General features: G+C 37.7%; 2 protein-coding genes across 7 annotated transcripts; both read right to left on the reverse strand.

Annotated features, from left to right (window-relative positions):
- Positions 1-5,597: 5,597 nt before the first annotated feature.
- On the reverse strand, positions 5,598-13,233 carry katnal2 (katanin p60 subunit A-like 2). 6 transcript variants are annotated; one of them, XM_035991451.1, is made up of 16 exons: positions 12,976-13,233; positions 12,185-12,255; positions 11,623-11,789; positions 11,434-11,470; positions 11,048-11,150; positions 10,864-10,962; positions 10,481-10,552; positions 10,259-10,336; positions 9,707-9,805; positions 8,814-8,877; positions 8,606-8,724; positions 8,375-8,466; positions 7,623-7,733; positions 7,008-7,170; positions 6,185-6,287; positions 5,598-6,021 (listed from the first exon to the last, which is right to left on the reverse strand). In XM_035991451.1, the coding sequence occupies exons 1-16, from the start codon at positions 13,027-13,029 to the stop codon at positions 5,885-5,887; spliced, it is 1,569 nt and encodes a 522-aa protein (XP_035847344.1). In that variant the 5' UTR covers positions 13,030-13,233; the 3' UTR covers positions 5,598-5,884. The 6 variants fall into 6 exon arrangements, with proteins under 6 accessions (XP_035847344.1, XP_031148483.1, XP_035847346.1 ...); XM_031292623.2 differs by having other exon boundaries at positions 5,598-6,024; XM_035991453.1 differs by having other exon boundaries at positions 5,598-6,024; positions 11,623-11,775; positions 12,976-13,222.
- Positions 13,234-14,881: 1,648 nt separating this feature from the next.
- sigmar1 (sigma non-opioid intracellular receptor 1) lies at positions 14,882-21,773 on the reverse strand. The gene is made up of 5 exons (XM_031292626.2): positions 21,497-21,773; positions 21,315-21,366; positions 18,380-18,528; positions 17,287-17,379; positions 14,882-17,175 (listed from the first exon to the last, which is right to left on the reverse strand). The coding sequence occupies exons 1-5, from the start codon at positions 21,639-21,641 to the stop codon at positions 16,946-16,948; spliced, it is 669 nt and encodes a 222-aa protein (XP_031148486.1). The 5' UTR covers positions 21,642-21,773; the 3' UTR covers positions 14,882-16,945.
- Between the last annotated feature and the right edge of the window lie 246 nt (positions 21,774-22,019).

Here is a 22,019-nt window from a genome sequence, read left to right on the forward strand (position 1 = left end):
TTTTCGACATACTATACTATGACTTTTTTTAACATACAATACTATAACTTCTTTCAACATACTATTTTCGGACTTTTTTCGACATACTATACTATGACTTTTTTATCACTTTTTTTACGTACTATACTATGACTTTTTTGACATACTATACTATGACTTTTTTCAACATACTATACTATGACTTATTTCGACATACTATACTATGACTTATTTCGACATACCATACAATTTTTTTTAATCACTTCTTCGACATACTACACTATGACTTTTTTATTTTTTTAAAGATTATTTTTTGGGCATTTTCAGCCTTTATTTCGATAGGACAGAAGACATGAAAGGGGAGAGAAAGGTGGGACTGACATGCTTTTTTATCACTGTTTTGGACATATACTGACTTTTTTATCACTGTACTACTATAGTATGTCTTTTGTATTACTTTTTTCGCCATACTATACTATGACTTTTTTCAACATACTATACTATGACTTTTTTATCACTTTTTTTGACATACTATACTTTGACTTTTTTCTCACTTTTTTCAACATCCTAGACTATGACTTTTTTTGACATACTATACTATGATTTCTTATCACTTTTTTCGAAATACTATACTATGACTTTTTTCGACATAATATACTATTACTTTTTATGACTTTTTTCGCCATACTATTTTATGACTTTTTTCGAGATACTATACTATGACTTTTTTCGACATACTATACTATGACTTTTTTATCACTTTTTTCGACATACGTATAGTATGCCTTATTTTCAACATACTATATAATTACTTTTTCATCACTTTTTTCAACCTTCTATACAATGACTCTTTTGACATACTATACTATGACTTTTTTCGACATACTATACTATGACTTTTTTATCACTTTTTTCGACATACTATACTTTGACTTTTTTATCACTTTTTTCAACATACTATTAATGACTTTTTTTATTTTTTTCAACTTGCTATACTATGACTTTTTTCGACGTACTATACTATGACTTTTCATTCCTCTTTTTTCGACATGCTATAGATGACTATGACTTTTTTAGTATTTATTTCTACATGTTATACCATGACTTTTTTTGGACATGCTATACTATGAGTTTTTTTATTACTTTTTGTGGACATGTTATACCATGACTTTTTTTTCGACATACTATAGTATGACTTTTTCATGATTTTTTCCGACATTCTATACTATGACTTTTTTCAACATTCTATACTATGACTTTTTTCAACATGCTATACTATGACTTTTTTATGACTCTTTTTTTCGGCATACTACACAATGACTTTTATTACTTAACCTAACCTAACCTATAATATGACTTTTTATTATACTATACTGTGACTTTTTTTAATTACTATGAATTTTTTTGAGATACTATACTGAGTTTTTATGATTTTTTTGTTAGAAATGCTGTACTGTGAGTTTTTTATATTTTTTTTCCACATGCTATACTATAATTTTCTTCAACATAGGTAAACTATACTATGACTTTTTTCCGACATACTATACTGACTTTTCATGACTTTTTTCGACATGCTATACTATGACTATTTATTAGTATTTTTTCGATATGCTGACTTTTTATTACTTTTTTTCACATACTGTAATATGACTTTTTTATATGCTATACTGTGACTTTTTTTAAATTCTATGACTTTTTTGACATACTATACTGACTTTTTATGATTTATTTTGTTAGAAATGCTGTACTGTGAGTTTTTTTATGATTTTTTTCTACATGCTATACTATGACTTTTTTCGACATACTATACTATGAATTTTTCATGCCTTTTTTTCGACATGCTTTACTGTTATGACTTTTTTCAACATACTATACTATAACTTTTATTACTTTTATTTTGTACATGCTATACTATTACTTTTGTTCAACATACTATCCTATGACTTTTTATGACTTTTATTTTGAAATGGCATAATGTTACTTTTTTATAACTTTTTCTACCTGCTATACTATGACCTTTTTATTACTTTTTTGACATGGTTTTATACTATGACTTTTCATGATTTTCTTTGACATGTTATACTATGACTATATTCAACATACCATACTATGACTTTTTGTACTTACAATATTATGATTTTTTTCTACATATTATACTATATTTTAAATGTATATGACTTTTCCGACATTCTATAATATGACTTTTTTATGAATCTTTTTTCGGCATATGACTTTTTATTACTTTTTTTTCACATGCTATAATATGACTTTTCTATATGCTATACCGTGACTTTTTTAAATACTATTACTTTTTTTGACATACTATACTGACTTTTTAAGATTTTTTTGTTAGAAATGCTAAACTGTGACTTTTTTATGATTTTTTTCCACATGATATACTATGATTTTTTTCAACATACTATACTATGACTTTTTTTCCGACATACCATACTATGACTTTTTATGATTATTTTCGACACGCTGTACCATGACTTTCTTTCCGACATGCTATACAATGACTTTTTGACATTTTTATGACTTTTATTTTAAAATGGCATACTATGACTTTTCATGATTTTTTTCAACGTGCTATACTATGACTTTTTAAAGATACTATACTATGACTTATTCATGCCTTTTTTTTTCGACATACTATATTTTTTTATGACTTTTATTTTTTTATTAAGTGGCATACTTTGACTTTTTATGATTTTTTTCTATACACATATGACTTTTTTTTCAACATAATATACTATGAAATTTTGTATCACTTTTTTTTCCGACATACTTTACTGACTTTTTATCACTTTTTTCGACATGCTATACTTTGACTATTTATTACTTTTTTTTTTGACATGCTATGACTTTTTTTACATAAAATACTGTCTTTTTTTACATCAATACTGTCTTTTCATGACTTTTATTTTAAAATGGTATACTATGACTCTTTGATTTTTTTCATCTTTTTTTCAGACACACTGACTTTTTTCTAAATTTTTTTCGCCATACTATTCTATGACTTTTATATGATTTCTTTCCGATATTCTTTGACTTTTTCTCGACATACTATACTGACGTTTTTATGATTTTTTTCGACATGCTATGCTATGACTTTTTTTCACGCCATACTATGACGTTTTCATGATTTTTTTCAACAATAATAATTCTCTCCCTTTTGAAGAAATGAACACAGTACCTCCAGGTGTGCAATTTTCTTGATTTTCTGATGAAGTGTGGCAGTCTGCAGTTTCAAGAATTCATTCTACATCAATTTGCATTAAACATGGTTTATTACAGTTCAAGTTGATACACAGATTACACTTGAGTGAAAGGAGACTTGCAAAGATGTTTCCTGGATTTTTGATAAAACCTGTTACCGCTGCCATAAAGATGAAGACACTCTGTACCATTTGTTTTGTAATTGGCAAAGTGTTTCCACAATCTGGTCGGCCATTTTTGAAATATTCCCTAAAATTTGTACCAAGGAGAAACAACCGGACCTAGGAATTGCTTTATTCACTGGCTCTCACAGGTGTGCAGTGTGATGCATTGGCCTTTCTGTCATTATTGGCACAGCGGTTAGTGTTGATCCACTGGAAATCTGTCAAACCGCCATCACACTCTAAGTGGATAGAAAGTGTTATGGCACATGTCAAGCTTGAAAATCTTAGATACTCTACAAGGGGCTCTGTGACAAAATTCTAGAAGCCCTTCCTCTCTTATTTCTAACAAACAATTGTATTCAAGCAGTAAGCATAGACTTCCTGAACTTAAACCCCCCCCACCCTTCTTTTTTTCTCTTATTGATTTTCTGTGATGTGTGTTGTCTTATTTCATTACGTGGTTGTATGTGTATATAAATCTGTTACTTTGTATATCTTGTATCACTGTGGTGTTTTGTGTTGTGATGAGTAAATAAGTATGTTGGAAAATTCAATAAAAAGATTTTAAAAAATGACATCTGTGACTTTTTAGATTTTTTGACATACTATGACTTTTTTCGACATACTAAACTGTGATTTTTTTCGACATACTATACTGTGACTTTCATGATTTTTTCGACATACTATAAAATGATTTTCATGATTTCTTTGACATACTTATACTGACGTTTTTTGGGATTTTTACGACATACTTATAACATATAACTTTCATGATTTTCTTTTACAATTACCATGCAGTGAATTTTTTTTATGATTTTTTCCCGACATACTATACTTTGACTTTTTTCGACATGCCTTTTTTGACATACTATACTATGACTTTTTTTTTTTTACAATTTTTTCCAACATATTTATACTGACTTTTTATGATTTTCGACATACCATACTATGACTTTTTTCGGACACACTATTCTATGACTTTTTTTCTCCGACATACTATACAATTACATTTTATTACATACTATACTATGACTTAATGGCATTGTACTATATACCATGACTTTTTTATGATGAACAATACTATGACAGTTATGGCATGCTATTGTATGTTACATTACATTACATTACATGTCATTTAGCTGACGCTTTTATCCAAAGTGACTTACAATTGCAATATACGTCAGAGGTCGCATGCCTCTGGAGCAACTAGGGGTTAAGTTCAGGGACACATTGGTTGATGTAACGCAGTGGGATTCAAACCCAGGTCTCCCACACCAAAGGAATGTGTCATATCCATTGCGCCATCACCACACCTATGCCTTTGTATTTCTTACAGTCTACTTAGTGATTGAATTCATACACAATATTACCATACAACCTCTCTGGACAAATACACGTATTGAAAAAGTACATAATTCTATACCTTGGAAAATGACTTTTTTTTCGATAAAACTTTTTTTATAACATTTCAAGGGCTCCAATTGTTAATTGATTCATAAAAATTTAAGACCCTGTGGACACCCTATTTTATGATTTTTTTTTTTGTGGTTGATGGAATTTCACTTTCTCTCCTGTCAGGTGAATACAGAGGAGATGAGAATAAAATCAACCCTCCTCCCCACCTGACATGTGAGTTTCCCAGAAGCTGTCGAACACATCCCGAAGTACCTGCTATAAGATAGAAGGAACAACAGAAGTCTACAGTTTCATTTTCTTACAGAATCGCCAGTTATCAATGTTATAGCCTATTGGTGTTTTAACAATGGAGGGAAGGAATTTATTGAATTATTAAAAACATCCTAAAATGATCCCCTCATACCCTCAGCACTATTAAGGAAAAATAACCATCCTGTAATCTTCATTTATCATGCCAAAATCAAAAAGATACATTTACATAAAACTGTCAGACTACACTCTCCAGTCCAGAGTGTTAAAAAGTAAAAGCAAATCATGCATTTCAGAAGTACCCACCATTTTTTGTCACAATAACATGTTTTGCCATTATATCATAATGTATAAATATAAGTTTAAATCAGCTGGTATTGGTTATTATTTCATTGTGCTCATGATCATTACAGATAAACTAAATTAAGCAAGACTGCATAAAATATAGTACCATTGGCTCAGAATATAGTTTTCGGGTTCTTGTTCAGAGGTTTGTATTCACACCCATGTCAAAAGATTGATACTGAAAAATTCATTTGAGAGGCAAAAACGAAAACAAGGCTGAAGAAATTTGAGGTGTGAGAAGATCTTTAATCGTCAAATATTTCACCAGATATCATGTGGACACATTGAGTTAATTAAATGATGTTAAACTTACTAAAGTAATGATGTTTTTGTATGACTATGTGACTTAAAATAAGTTATTTAGGAAAGCCCTGATAAAGAGCAATCTTGTCATGGCTTCCACCAAGTGTAACAGCATTAGGTCAGTTTGTATACAAAACCTTCTTCGTCACATATGCAGTAGCGTTCTTTAAAAAAAAGTATTTTTTCTCATGTCAAAATGTGTCTGTGTGTCAGACAGACTCGTACTCTCTCTCCCAGGCTGTGTATTTGTCCATCAGGTTTCGAGCCGAGGGTTTGGTGTGTGTGATGACTTCCAGGAAGTCAGCTGTTGTCACAGTTTCCAGCTGGATGGCAGGCACGTCAGTGTCTCCTGTGAAAGAGAATTCCAGTGAGGCTACAGGTGTTTTATTCAGGGGCACTTGACAGAAAACATGGCTGTTATTGGGGTCGATCTTCTCATGTGGTAGTAGGTTGTTAAACCACTAGGACTCTCTCTCTTTGTGTGTGTGTGTGTGTGTGTGTTGTCCTACCATCCTGATGGGACTCCAGAGCATCAAAGATCTTGCGGACTGGTCTCATGGCAGCCTCCTTACACACCAGTCGTATATCAGAGCCAGAGTAACCCTCCATCCCCTGAAACACAAACACAAACACACACACACACACACACACACACACACACACACACACACACACAGTCAGATGAAGATGAACATTAATGACAGGCAACACATGAGTCACATTTTATTTAATCCCAAACAAGGCAATTATTAATAAATACTTGACAAAGAAAAAAACGAAATAGATAAAGGATAAATAACACTTGTTAAATTGTCTCAAAGCTATAGTACGTAGTTGCTGTCACCCCCATGGGGAATTATAAGTAATGACAACACTGTCAGAGAAACCACATGACGCAATCCTTCTGTGATCCTGCAAAAACCCTACCCCTCCTCCACGCAGTTGCTAGTAGCGTTTATTCCGTCAAATCAAGGAGGACACAGAGGATAAAAAAAAAAAAATACATGATGGACTCTTCAGAAGAGGTAATTATCTTGTAGTTTTTATGTCCTCTTCATCTCCAAAGCTGAACAATGCTGTTGTTTTTTCACAGCGGTGATCACTCGAGCTTCTACGCGCAAAGTCGTCGGATTATGGCATTTTGTAAACATAGCCATACTGAAAAATACAAACAGTTTTGTGGAGCTGATGGACTTAATTAGGCTTAATTAGCTTTGTATCAACTCATATGGCAATGCCTTGAATGTGAACAAAATGTGAATTAATGAACGGACGTTCATTAATATAAAATAGTTGCGCACTATAGCTTTAACGAGTCTTACTGTAACACACCTTCGCTAGAGTTTCATAGTCCAGCTCAGTTCGTAGCTCCACCCCTCCTGTGGAGCTGAGAGGAGGCAGCCAATGAGAGATCATGGCTTGGCGAGCTGGCGAGGAGGGAAGACTAACTATAATCCTCTTTTCTAACCTCCTCAGCATGGCATGGTCCAGTTCCCTGAGCAAAGAGCAGGAACAGTCAGACAAATTGTAGACAGCATTTTAATTTTATTTCTCGTTAACCAAATAAGTCCAAATATCCTGAATAATTCATATTTTTACTATTCAATTTCATTTCATTATCTACATAAGAAAATGCACCTTGTTTTGGTATAACTTGGTAAAAAAAAAAAAAATTTTAATTAGACATTTAATATTCTTTTAGGAAATCATCTCAACCCAACAAGCATTAAGTTGAGCAAGATAAATAAAAAGAAATAAAGCATGGAGGAAAATCGAAGAAAATTATGCATGTGTGAATCTGCCATTCTCAAAACTGACATCTCTATTTGTAGATGCTCTGGCAATAAAAACGCACTGATTTGTTGTCATTATCTTTACGCAAGAGGAAATACTGATGGCCATCAAGGTTTGTACATAATGTGGTGTGTGTCTATGTTTAGGTATTACCAAGGCAGGTTGGAGGCAGCTAGTACAAACACCAGGTCCTCTGATTTGGCCAGTCCGTCCATCTGAACCAGCAGCTCAGTCTTCATCCTGCGACTCCCCTCATGCTCTCCTCTGAAAACACACATCAGTCTGTTGGTACATCAAATTTATATTCACCACCACGAGTCTTTTAATGCTCTTTATAGTGACCTGAATAATAATATATATATAATAATATAATAACTATAGAATCAATCTAGTCAGTCTTCGTACAGTGTTCTGCCCATTGTCTCCTGAGATTAATAAAGAACTTCATAATTATAGCTAAAGTGATCATTTTAATTATCTTTTTGGGGTAATATTTTATTTGATTAATAATTAATTAGAATTAATAATAATGATTAATTCTGTTTATTATACATGATCATTTAGAACTATTTTAGTGCAGTTTTGACTCTATATTTTTTGTTTATATTCATGAATACTCTGCATCTGCATTCAGACCTTTATTATGGCTAAATGGTATATATAGTTAATATAAATTCACTATAATATTATCATATATATAAAATCAAATGTCTGATGTAATATGGCAGTAAGAAAAACTCTGGGTTCACAAATTACAGATGTCTCACAGAGAGTTAAATGTCTCACTCAAGGACAATTTTACAGGAGACATGGGCTCACAAACGTCATTGGTCATTTTCTATTCCCCTAAAACTTCAGAACTGGGAAAAAAAAAATCAGTTAGCACATTTTGTGGTTCAGCTTACCCCATGCTCGTTCCTCTCTGGCTCATCACTGACTCTAGCTCGTCCAGGAAGATGGTGGATGGGGCGTGGTACCTGGCCAGTTCAAACAGAACCTGCAGACAGATACATACATTTACACAAATCCACAGTAAAACACGCAAAGTAGAGGAGACAATGTATGGAACATTAAACATGTTTTTTTTTTTTTTAATGTTGCATTTGACCTGTTGTGTGTGTTGAAAAATAACCTACCCTGACCAGTTTCTCAGAGTCTCCTCTCCACTTGCTGACGATGCTGGAGGCTGAAATGTTGAAGAAGGTCGTCTTACACTCTGTAGCCACGGCCTTGGCCAGCAGTGTCTTACCCGTACCTGTGTGTATGTGAGTGAGATTGTCACAACAGTACATGTCAGGAAGAATTCCAAATTGTTGGACTTTTTAGACTGGAAATGAGGTTTACCTGGGGGGCCATAGAGCAGCAAGCCCTTCCACGGAGACAGAATGCCTGTAAATAGCTGGGGGTACTGTAAAAAAAGAGGGAGGAGTAAAATATGAAAAAGCACAGACAAACCTTTAGTAAATCACATAATTTAAAATAAAATAAAAATGTTATAGCTGCAAACATAATCTTCCAGCAACAAAACATACATTTACATACATATCTTCTGCGGACCAATCAGAAGCTGAACTGTGTGCAAAGAAAACTGATTTGCTTGAGGTACAGCTGAGTCAGTACTGCAAATACCACATACCACAAATTAATCAAATTTTAGGTGGCAAACAGAGGCTAAGTCAAATCACCAAACTGACCTTATACCCTAGAGAATGAATAATAATGGAGACAGAAGTTGGGGATTGTGGGAAGGTGGAGGTATGGCGTTATTCAATAAAACGGGCCAGAACAGAGGATAGACACATCAGTCCTCATCTCCGTCTGTAAATGCCAAGAGGATGCAGACAACCTGATTTGTTGTCATCATATCCATGAGAGAGGTCTTGGTGATGATGATAGAAGTGTGTGTGTGTGTGTGTGTGTATTTTGTGTGTGTGTGTGTGCCATGTTTTATTTGTATGTGCAATATCTGTATGCAGCTGCAAAATTGTGTGAATGTGGCTGTGTATAGAAAGTCTACATGGCATTGCAGGTGTGTGTGTTCCTGCCTCCCTGCCTATCTATCAATCTGTGTATGTGTGTGTTACCATATTATCGCAGATATAGATTTAATGTCAGCCTAACAGACTAGTCTGACCCGGCCGCCCTCCTTCTCTTTAAGCCCTTTAAAGGAGATGTATTCAGAATCGAAGACGGGCGACCGGTGCTGAAATACCAGCGTGCCCAGGCAGCGGCCGCACCTTAATGGGATAGACGACGGCCTCTTTGACTAATCGCTTTGCGTCCTCCAGGCCGATGATGTCCTCCCACCGCACGTTGGGGCTGTGCAAATAGATGTCCTTTAGGGGTGAACACACACACAAACACACAGAGTGAGGGATGCATGTGGAAGGCATCAGCTTGATACACACACACACACACACACACACACACACACACACACACACACACACACACACACACACACACACACACACACAGGGGTGTGATTAGGCTTGTGTAAATAGGTGTCCTTTAGAGTGTAACGTCACATAAGGGGAATAGATAGAACCTAGGCCTTCATTAATACATCAGATCAATCCATTCCCAACAAAGCTCTTTACTGCTCTCTAGTGGACTTATTTGGTATCACTTTAAGCATATTTTGACAAGTAGGAAGCCACAAGTTGAGATCAAATCAGCCTCTCTACATGTTTTGAGCATGGGTTTTCTTGTTTGTCAGTGTTTTCAATATAGTATTTGTGCGTGTGTGTGTGTGTGTGTGTGTGTGTGTGTGTGTGTGTGTGTAGTACCCTGCTGATGATTGCAGCAAGTTCTCTCATCTCGCCGCTCATTCCAGAAAAGCCACTGAGGGGCTTCAGCAACCGTTCCTGCAACACAGCATAAAATCATTATTATTGGTGATAGTGAAGTACTAATCGTAGTTTTACTATTGTTTGATTTGTGCCATTCTAATATAATTAAAAAGGGCATGTAAAATATATATTTTTGCACGTTTTACACACTATAACTACCATGTGGTCTGAGTCACTGCCAGCTCCTTTGACAGCGTCATTGATTGAAACTTTGCCGTCAGTCATCTGGCCCTAAGACGGGCAACACAAGATTTTAACTCATTTAGGCGAACAAAGGCATAAAAAAAAACAAAAGCAGTGATTCAGTTTTTATGAAAGGGTGTACATATCGGTGTACATATTTATCAGTTTGTGTATGCTTAAGTAAAAAGAAAAAAAAAAACATTTGATAATGTTAAATTTCTGTAAAATCATCACAGATGACAGGGAATTCTCATTAGTATTTGCTGTTCATTTGTAGTCTTACTAGTAGTGAGGGTTAGTAATGCCTGAAACGTAAATTTGATCACCTTCATCCGTAAATAACATTTATTCCCCAGTACCTTTCTGTTATTGGCTGCCTCCCCAGCTGGTCCATTTCTGATGGAGGACACGTTAAGACCAAACTCTGACAACTCTGGAGGAAGAGCAGAACCATTCTCCTGGAAACACAGTCGTCTGGATGTCAGAATAACCACCTTTTATTTTAATATTCTGATCTTGGTTGTTCTGTGGTTAATGCTATACATTTGTATGTGAACTGGCAGTTGTCCTTTTGGCTCCATTTCCAGACTTTGGGCTCTGGGACGGGTTGATTTTGGGAAGAGGCTTTGCAGCTGAACAGGAACTCCTGATGGACAAAGACACAGATAATATATTCATCAATGGATGAAGCAAACTATCATTGGTAGATATTTCTGTCTCAAATTAATCCATCATACTTGCACTTCCAAGCACACCTAACCTTATTCAACATCACTGTCAAATCAGTGTAATGCTTCTTTAAATCAAGAATTACAATGTTGTTTTTGTTGTGTATTTTACTTATTTTGTTTATATGATTAGCATGTATGGATGGTGTAAACCCTGAACATGAAATGAAAAAGAAAGGTACGAGAGATGGAGAGACTCACCTTTTTACACTACCACTTCTTGCATTCCTGTTCTCACCTTGACATAAAACAACAACAGAAAATATTCACAGAGTATATTTGAGATTTAATGACTACATCCCAATAATTCAGAAATTAGCAGCAAATTGATCGCAATGGGCATGAGGTATGATTTCACAGTTGCTTCATGTCTTAGTGGAGGTCATATACCTGGTTCTGCTGTTCTTCTGATAAGTTTGGGATATTTCTGGAACTTAACGTAGTGATAACTCTCGTATTCCATCAGCACCATCTCCAGATCGATGTTATCACAGACCTCGAACCTCCTCACACCTCCATTAGTCTCCTGGTCCAAGGCCACTGCTGCAGACACGTAGCTGGTGAATGGACACACACAAGATCTCACACACATGCACGCATAATCCTTGGAAAGATCAAAAAGTAACAAAAGCAAGGTCAAATATGTCCGCTGTCTTGTGCTGTGAGCCTGGGGAGTCCAACATGATTTAGTTTTAATGTGTTTTGTTGATGAGTTGCATGTAGCCTATAAAGTCAGACACTTTCTGTAACGCACGCACGCACGCACGCACCCGATGCTGTTCCATCGGTGTGAATGTTTATCTGATGAGCAGGCGGCACCTTGTACGGCAGCCTCGGCCACTGTGTTTGAATGGTGAATGGTTCCTGTACTATGTAAAATCGCTTTGAGTAGTCGTTAAGACTAGAAAAGCGATATATATATATACAGTCCATTTACAAACTTCATACTGACCCTTGCCCCAGCAGGTGGTGGTAAATGAGGATGAGGAGGCTCTTCCTCCTCATCTCAGTCCTCAGCTCATCCTGTTGGACAGCAACACAGAACACAGTTGTCATTGTTGATATTAATTAATAACAAGATAAGTCAAGTCACAATATCTGCTTTTAAAAAGGTTTAAAGTCCAGTACTTGAGAATTATATTCTAGTACCCTTTACTTCCCTGTGGTTGACACCATAGACTGTTAAAATAAGTCTATGGTTGACACATGTGGAGAGCATCATAGAGGGTAGTGCATTGGGATCATGGACGTATAATAAAACCTGGATACAGCGTTCGAAGCGGAGCCCTGTTCATTCTTATGAGTTGCTCAGTGGCTGGGATCGATGGAGAGAGACAAAATCCCAGTAGAGGGCGACAAATTGCCACAAACGACAACCACCTGACTGGGTATCTAGGCAACCTGTAGACGCTGATTAGTTGTGTCACAGGATGCGTGCCAAACTAGCCTCTATGAAACTAGCTAGCCGGATTAGCTCAACGGCTAAATGCTAGCCAAGTTCATTGTGACAGTTTAGCTAGCTGTTGTTTGCTGCATAACATATGTGTAGAATGCAACGACCTGGCCCTGAATACATGTTATTATCAGTATAACGTTGCTTGTCATCGGAGACAGCTAATTAGGCCATAAGCAGAGGTAGCTAACGTTACTTTACATGCCCCCCTTCTCCGAAGTATCATTGCTAGTTAACGTTAGCTAAAAGTTGTTAGCTTGCAGCAAAAACAAAACCCCTTGTTCACTTACCGCTTCCCGGGCTTGGTGGGCGACTTTCATAGATTGATATGAGAGCTCCATCATGATCCCTAAAGGTTACTGAGACAGTGGTTATGCTAAGTGAGTTTCCTAATGTCCATCAGTAGTTTTTAAAGTCTGTTCAACGTGTTTCTGTGTGAGATCATATGTTTTGTCCCTCGGGGATACCGTACACACAGGTATTCTTGTCTCTTGTCTGTCTCTTCCATAGACTCTACGGTCTCTCCCTCTGTGTGTGTGTGTGTGTGTGTGTGTGTGTGTGTGTGTGTGTGCAAATACCATTGACTGTAAATATTAACAGTCTATGGTAAATACAAACAACACTGAGGAGAGCACAACGCTGTTAAACAATGACAATGCAACAGAACTGCCCAAATTAATATTAGTCTTGTATTAGATAGCAATACATGTGGATAAAAAAGTCAAAAGCTCTGGAAAAGGAATTGTGGACCTCTGGTTAAGATTGTTGTTTTTTTTTGGGGGGAAAAACATATTATTTGACGAGTAGTTTAAACTGGTAAGTCTTCATAAATTATAGTTAAATAATAACTTATCTGACTGTATTCTAATTTTCCAGCAAATCACATGCACAATGATAGTACATACAGAACTCTAACATTAAGGGATACTTTGCACTGTTGTTGTGATATTTTCGTTTTAGTTTCTTTTACTCAAAATAATGCCATCAGATGAAAAATTCAACTTCAGCCTCATTGTCAGATGTTGTTCCTACTGAGATGGTGTAAAAATATTTCTATCCAAAAATATCAAGTGATGTGATACTGAATATGTCCACTAGAGAGCAGGGAAGAGCTTTGCTGTGAGCAAATTAAAGCTATGTAATAATAAAGGCCCAGGGGTCATCTCCCTTTATCTGACAATTCATTCTAAAGGACACCTATTTATTCCAGCCTAATTGCACAGTGACATGTATGGAGTGTTTTTGTATATACATGCACACAGACTGGCTTTCTACTAGTGTGACTGTGAATCTTATTTTGTATTGTTTGTATCCATCCTTTGCAATAGTTTCTACTTGCATCCCTCACTCTCTGTGTGTGTGTGTGTGTGTGTGTGTGTGTTCACCCCTAAAGGACATTTATTTGCAAAGCCACAACGTAGGATGGGAGGATATCATTAGCCTGGAAGACATCGAGTGATTAGTCAAAGAGGCCTTCATCTATCCCATAAGGTTCGGCCGCTGCATGGTATTTCAGCACCGGCTGCCCAGTTCGATTCTGAATACATCTCCTTTATAGGGCTTAAAGAGAAGGAGGGCAGTGGGGTCAGGCTAGTCTGTTACGCTGACATTAAATCTATATCTGGGATAATATGGTAACACACACATACACAGATGGATAGAGAGGAAGGGTGGATATATAGTATATAGCATAAACAAACAAACACACACACAATGCATATGTTCTATGGCAGGTAGAACGTGTACACAAGCATGCACATTCACTCCCTCTCACCTCTATGCACACACACAAACCTACACCCACACTTCTATCATCATCACCTGGACCTCTCTCATGGACATGATGACAACAAATCAGGTCGTCTGCATCCTCTTGACATTTACAGACGGAGATGAGGACTGATGTGTCTATCCTCTGTTCTGCTGGCCTGTTTTATTGAATAACACCATGTGATCATGCAGCATTCCTCCACCTACCCACAATCCCTAACCTCATCTCTATTTTTATTAACTCTGGCGTATATAAGGTCAGTTTTGTGATTTCACTCTGCTTGTGTTTACCACCCAAAATCCCCTGTTTATTTTTGTTGTTTTGCAGGATAAAGGTACCTGTGATAGATTATTCAGGAAAGGTGAACTTTTTTTGAGATTGATCTTTGATGTGTATGAATTAATAAGTAATAAACCAGGCTTGTATCATTTTTAATTCAAAAACATTTATTTCTTCTGGCACTGTCGTTCCTGCCTTCATTTTTACCTTACAGTAAATTGCACATCCTCTCATCAACATTTAAGGTACATAGATAGTGTTTTTTTGTTTTGCCATACATCCATGAGACCACACTACTACTGATGCTGCTTTATATAAACCAAATAACTTCAGTTTGGGTAGTTATGCAGTATAATTTCACTCCCACAGAAATCCCATATGTGCCTAGATTGCTATAGGCATCGGTCTGAAATTAAGGCTTGGACTTGGAGGTGGTGGATTTAGCAGCAGTGATTTTCCTGTACAATACAATTCCCCGTGAAATAAACAAATATTTCCAAAAGGATTTGATTTTCTGCCATTTCTTCTCAGCATTACATTGCAATGTGGGATTGTAGAGGACAAGGCCTGCCGATACCGTTTTGTTTTTGTCCTGTTGGGCTAGTGCAAAGTTCTCGACAATGAACGGAGGCTGAGGACAATGTAGCCTAGAAGTCTCACTTGGTGAGACTCAGAGCACAATATTATTCACGTTTATCTCAACAATTACATTTTCAAAATGATTGTGCCATGTCCATTAAGCTTGTAAAACTCTGAAAAACTCCAGGTACTGTTTTTGAATTAAGTTATACGTTCAATCCATCCCATTAAACGAATGAAGTAAATGTGTAGAGGTACAGTTTAACACTGCAGTGTTTTCCCCCTAATCTAAGCCAAATAGAAATAGCACAAACATTTTAAAGGGCAAATTTCTCCAAAGAAGTATATCTTGGTGTTTAAGTGCAACAAACATTGTGCAGAATATGTTGTGTACATTTTCTTCTTTACAGTTTGAAAAGAAAAAAGAAAAACTGAGGGCTACAACTGTGTTTGGATTTAAAGGATAACCATACCAAAGTTCTGAGAGAAGAAAAGACTGAACCCTTACTCAATAAGCCCAAAAAGGTTGGGGTGAAATGTGAAATCTGTTGCTGCAAAGTAGCTCTAAAGTAGTCAGCACACACCATGACAGAGTATCTATAATCATTAAAACACTGCTGTCTCGGAGCTGGTATGAACCTGACTTACTGAGCCAAAAAATGGAACGTTGCACACTCTTCATCCAGGCAGTTTTCTCCACCATACCCCCTCAGGTTTTCAACATTTTCCAAAAAATATAGTATAGTATAAACAGATCAATTGTGAATGAGGAAATGGAGCCAAATTTCAAGGGAGGCTTGATCTTTGGAGCAAACATGCTTCTTGACTTCTTGATGTTGGTTTCTGTGATTGGTTTTTAAGAAGTTAGATCTTCATAAAGACCCTCACTTACTGAGAATCTGCATGCATATAAATATGACATGGGTATTTACTAAGAAAATAGTTTAATTTGGCTTGGCATTATACAGTATATTTGTTTGTTTCACAAACCAAATTAAGCATTGCATATCATTTTAAAAGTGATTCCTTGGTCCCCAAATTTGCTGTCAACCACCATTTTCTTTTTTTTTTTTTTTTTTAAAATCATATTATTACTCATACGTCTGGTTACAAATATCTTATTCCCAGAATAAAAATCTCAGATATGGCAATTTACTTGGGAAAAAGGTTTAATGGGCTCCATTCTTTAAGCCAGATCTTTAAAATAAACTGACGACCTCACTGACTATGCAGGCAGTTTGAGCTCTCAGAGTAATGCTTATTGTGTAGAGTCAGATGCTGAGTATCACTGTGGGACTCGTTGAGTGGTACAGCCTTTATGCAAGGCAGTGGTAAATGTTGCACTGTTGTTGTTGTTGTTGTTGTTGTTGATGCAAGTTAAATGTCACAGGAGAAAGGGACTCAACCACTTTATTTTGGGTAGCCTTAACCAGGGGGCAAGAACTTGAATGTAGTGTACGGATGCAAATTTAGATTGTCTTCAATTCCCGGTAAACATATTTATACTAGAATAATCAAGCACAGATTTTTCCTCATGCTAGATGTTCGTGATGAGGGGTAAAGTGGTGTAATGACAAGGCGAACCTTTGATGTTACTGTCCCTGTGCGGGTGTCCAAGCTTCGACCGTGCCTCAGAAAACTCCGGCCTCTGTAAGTAGTGTACCAGCCTCAAGTAGCAGACCCTTGACATAGACACGGGCGGTGTAGAACATTGTAAGGAAGTCCTGGGTGCTGAACAGGGTGTCTGCCAGAGCAAATCCCAGCGTGGAGGGGATGAAACCTCGGCCATACTCCACCATCCACGTCCCGGTGCTCCACTGGACTGAAGTGGCCTCGCCTACACCGTGTACGATGGTGTCACCTGTGGAACAGTTTGGAAGTTCAGGAAGACATTGGTATAATTTAGTATAAAGAGAAAAAAACATTCATATCAAAACATATTATTGCAGATAAAAATGTGTTATGGTATTACCAGGGTAGTACATTTCACTCTTTGTTGTCCCCTCCTTCCACTGTCTGAAGGTGCCGGATATGATGGTGTCAGAAATCTCGGCCCAGTAACGACCTGACGGAAGAAGAGAGCATACATGGAGTCAAACTTCCAACGTTTCTTATACTAATTGATCACACAGTCCTAAGAAAAGAGCAAAAATTCAGTGTACACCACAAGTACCAAAGTATGTATATACACTCGCCTAAAGGATTATTAGGAACACCTGTTAAATTTCACATTTATGAAATGATCTGATCAACCAATCACATGGCAGCTGCTTCAATGCATTTAGGGGTGTGGTCCAGGTCTAGACAATCTCCTGAACTCCAAACTGAATGTCAGAATGGGAAAGAAAGGTGATCTAAGCAACTTTGAGCGTGGCATGGTTGTTGGTGCCAGACGGGCTGGTTTGAGTATTTCACAACCTGCTCAGTTACTGGGATTTTGACGCACAAACATTTCTAGGGATTACAAAGAATGGTCTGAAAAAGGAAAAACATCCAGGATGCGGCAGTCCTGTGGGGCGAAAATGCCTTGTTGATGCTAGAGGTCAGAGGAGAATGGGTTGAGTGATTCAAGCTAATAGAAGATCAACTTTGACTCAAATAACCACTCGTTACAACCGAGGTATGCAGCATAGCATTTGTGAAGCCACAACACGCACAACCTTGAGGCGCATGGGCTACACCAGCAGAAGACCCCACCGGGTACCACTCATCTCCACTAAAAATAGGAAAATGAGGCTACAATTTGCACGAGCTCACCAAAATTGGACAGTTGAAGACTGGAAAAATGTTGCCTGGTCTGATAAATAATTTTTTTTTTTTTTTTAAAAAGTGTACTGCATATTAAGGTTTGTTTTAAAAAAAACAAAAGATCACTTCTTGTCCTTCTCAATATAATTAAAGTTTTCATAAAATTAATGATTATTTTCTTTCAAAAAACACTTTTTAATTCAGTAATTCAATATGACCATGAAACATTTAAAAAACTACAATAGTATCACTGTTGGCTGGATGAAACTGTTCCTTTCCCATTGCCTGACAGACTTTCAATACTCTTCATTCCTTACCTGAGTGTCCTCCTGTGTCCACTGCAGTACCAAACAGCAGCACGTACTCTGTGAGCGAGGCGTGGAGGAGACACATGGACCCCATCCAACCTCCGGCGTTCACAAACACCCACTGCAGGTCCTCGTCTGGCAGGATGTGGCCAGGATACCTAGTTCATTTACAATTCATAAGCTGTTTTTACACAAACAACACAACTTAAAACCCTCATCTTGTGACTTCAATAGCATGTATCCACATCAGAATGTAGCCAAAGTAGGAATCCTAGCTTTGTTGAATTAATACAGGCTCAGCTCTGCAACCCACAATGGCTTTAAAAGGGGTGATAGAATGCAAAACCGATTTTACCCATTGACATGTATAAAATGAATCATAGATGTGATGAAGACATAGATGTGACGTGAGCAACCTGTCTGAAAGTTGGAAGTCTTCTGGTGGCTGTGCCAAGAGAAATCTCAATCATTCCCAATCTTGCAGAGACGGAGAGCGTAGGTATATGTCAGGAGATAACATGGACACAGGTTAATCATTGCTAACTAAAATGCTAGTTAACATTAGTAATTAAACTTAAACAGTTAATGTGAGTTGAAACTGCCTGCGATCTTTTCCTGTACTGTACGGTAATTCCTCTACTATGCGACAGTAAGTCGCGTGGTTATGACACAATCGTTAGCCTATTTTTACAAAAACGTCTGCTACGGAGCCATAACGTGAGATACAAGGTAATGGAGCCTTTTATACATTGTCGTGTTTCTTTAGAAATAAACAATGGGCAAATAGAGTCTTCAAATGCTTCAGATGTAAAGTTAGTCGCTGTCAAAGTGGCGCCAAAATGAATGGCAGTCAATGGAATGCTTAACGGGAGTTGATGGCTTATTAGCATCAAAATAGCGCCATAGGAGCTACGCATTCCGAGGAGAAGCTTAACCCCTTGATTTCACCTTGTCATAGTTGAAAAACGACAGTTTGGAGGGTAAATAGGACATACATAGAACCTCAAAATTTCATTGACACTTCTTTCCTCTGCAAATCTCACAATTTGAAACTGCTGCTGAAAACGGGCGAATCTCAACAAAGCTCATAGTTGACGTCAACTATGTGGCTCCTCCTTATTTGGCTCTAGTCTCTAGTCTTTGTCACGCCCCAACATTTACATAGGCTACACCACTGACCTGAGATCAGGTAGTCTTCTGAATCTAGGTCGGGCAGATCTCAGAAATGTTATACATTGTTCGTCTGCTATTCCATCACTAAATTCACTTGAGACTTTTTTTATTCGAGAAATCAACTACGTAATGCTAAAAGATGGGCTGTTTTACGAAAATTGATGGCTAATTGCAAATTTGGTAAGACAGTGTCGGACTTCAGGAGCTCCATAATCTGCCGTGACAGCCGGCGGCTGCCGGCCGGGTTTGATGCCTTCCCGGTCGGCCTCTCCCCCTTCACAGACCCGCTATATGAGCTGGAGCTCTGTCAGTGTCTCACACATGATCTGCGCTGTGTACTTTAGAAAGAAGAAAGTTTGGAAGTTTTTCAAGGATGTTGAAAATGAACCACGGTCGTAAATGCAAAAATGACTTAAATGCAGTGTTCCAGTCTGTACAACGGAATACTAGCCCAGAGAAAAGTCTTTAGAACGAGTATATCGGACAATGGAGCCGGAGTCTGGATCTAATGCAGCGGGGCAGAGGACATGCTTGCAGGGCTTCACACTCCGCTCCCCGCGCTGACTAGCTACAGGGTGAGTTGTGATTCTTTGGTGGAGGTTTTTTATGTCCCAAGGGTAACTTTACAACAACACTAGTTATAATGAAAGTGTCGAAACTTTGCATTTTGTCTCAGCTGTTTTAGCCGCTGCAGCTCGCACCCGGGCATGTCTGGGCATGTAACAGACAGTGGCCCTCATTTATGAAATGTGCGTACGACCTAAAACAGGCGTTGCAAAGCAAGGCATTTATCAATTTGAACGTGAGCATAGGCTGCAATAAAATCTCACGTTTGGTCTGAACTCGTGTACGCACGTTTTCGAGTCAGTGTGGACTTGCGGTGCAGCATATCATCAGTTTAACAGGAGAAGGAGAAGTCATCAGTTGATCAATTATCAGCAATGGCAGATCTGGCTCTTATAGAGGACCTCTATGCGCTGGTAACAGTGCCCACGGTGGAACGCTCCATCGGATTGATTAAGGGCAGATGGCTCTGTCTTGCATCAGCAATATCACCATCAGGGTTTCAATCTCCACCTCTGAAAAGTGCCGATTCTCAGCCGGATTATGTCTCGCCACGTCGTAAATTGTAGGGGCGAGGCCTCAAAACCGAGAATATATTGGGGCGTGATATTTAAATTACGATCGTTTCCAGCCGCTGCATTTATGAATGTACGACCATCCTTACACTCTGATTGGTGTGATACGAACGTTTCATGAATCACACGTGAAGCCTGTCGTAAGATGATTTCTGCGCTCATATCTGCGCTGGTTTCTACGTTAGGTTGATAAATGAGGGCCAGTGTGTGTGTGTGTGTGTGTGTGTGTGTGTGTGTGTGTGTGTGGTTCGCTCAACCAATCAGCGCGCAGCTCATCTAAATATTCATGAGAATACCATATTTGGAAGAAAAGTTGTCGTTCCAAATAGGGCCAAAACACAGGGATGCATTAGGACCCATAGAATAGCACCTGGGCCATTTTCAGCCCAACCAATGTTACATCCCCTATTAGGAGACCTTAAGCAACAGTGTGAAATACCCTATATAATCATTCTATCACCCCTTTAAACACATTAAACATAATAGGGTATAATGCTGAAATAATTTAAGTCCATTGACTGAATATGAGTCAACCATGTTGGTATCTGCTTCAAGAAATTGAAGGTGATGACCTTTGTACAGTTGCAACTTGTAGTTTCTGAATATATTTCTGATGCAAAATAATTGTTTACCTCTTTCTGAGCTCCACCACCACTTTGGAGAAGGCCTGTTCATGGTCCTGTCCTGAGAATAGAGACACTTACAATAAACACATATGGAAGGCAGGGGGAGACTACTTACATTCATGTATTGAATAAACTGCAGGCTTGGCTTGACTTGATGCAGCTAAACAACTTCTCATTACCAAACTCACCTGCGTACTGTTTGGCCAATTTGGCGACGTCTTCTTTGTTGAAAACGTACTGCTTGTTGGCCATCCAGTGCCGCAGCAGCAGCACGGCCAGGACGGTGACTACGGCGAACAGGAAGAGTTTTAAAATCGTTTTAACTACAGACATGGTTAAAACAAAACGACACAGACAGAGACAGAGCAGCAGGTTCGACTACACGTGTACACAGAGGCAGACAGGTTGATCCAAACACGCCATCGAGAGAAGAGTCCAACTGACAGCTTCTTCCTGGTCAGGTGGGGGGCGGGCAGTGGCTTCTCAGCAAATCAGAGGACGAGTCTGTCGCTTAGGCGACGGCAACTTTAGGGTTGCCAAGCATACTGTAAAACCCCCTTTAGATAATTGTTTAATGTTTAACATACTTATACAAAAAGGAGTTATACACAAATATACATTTTTAGACATTGTATTAAATGCAAACATTTAGTTTCCAGGTTATTATTATTTGGTCATTTTCGCCCTTATTCTTTGGCATTTTAGAGGTTT

This window comes from Sander lucioperca, chromosome 14 (assembly GCF_008315115.2).
Source record: "Sander lucioperca isolate FBNREF2018 chromosome 14, SLUC_FBN_1.2, whole genome shotgun sequence".
Classification (NCBI taxonomy): Eukaryota; Metazoa; Chordata; class Actinopteri; order Perciformes; family Percidae; genus Sander; species Sander lucioperca.

What these genes read in the sequence shown, in the direction of transcription:
- katnal2 (XM_031292623.2), bottom strand. Translation starts at nt 13,029, where the DNA reads ATGATGGAGCTCTCATATCAATCTATGAAAGTCGCCCACCAAGCCCGG. An exon ending in CCCACCAAGCCCGGGAAGCG is followed by an intron (nt 12,256 to 12,975) that starts GTAAGTGAACAA and finishes GCTGTCCAACAG; the next exon opens with GATGAGCTGAGGACTGAGAT. An exon ending in AGAAGTGGTAGTGTAAAAAG is followed by an intron (nt 11,151 to 11,433) that starts GTGAGTCTCTCC and finishes TTTGTCCATCAG; the next exon opens with GAGTTCCTGTTCAGCTGCAA.
- sigmar1 (XM_031292626.2), bottom strand. Translation starts at nt 21,641, where the DNA reads ATGTCTGTAGTTAAAACGATTTTAAAACTCTTCCTGTTCGCCGTAGTC. An exon ending in GTGGTGGAGCTCAGAAAGAG is followed by an intron (nt 18,529 to 21,314) that starts GTAAACAATTAT and finishes TAAATGAACTAG; the next exon opens with GTATCCTGGCCACATCCTGC. An exon ending in GAGTGAAATGTACTACCCTG is followed by an intron (nt 17,176 to 17,286) that starts GTAATACCATAA and finishes ACTGTTCCACAG; the next exon opens with GTGACACCATCGTACACGGT.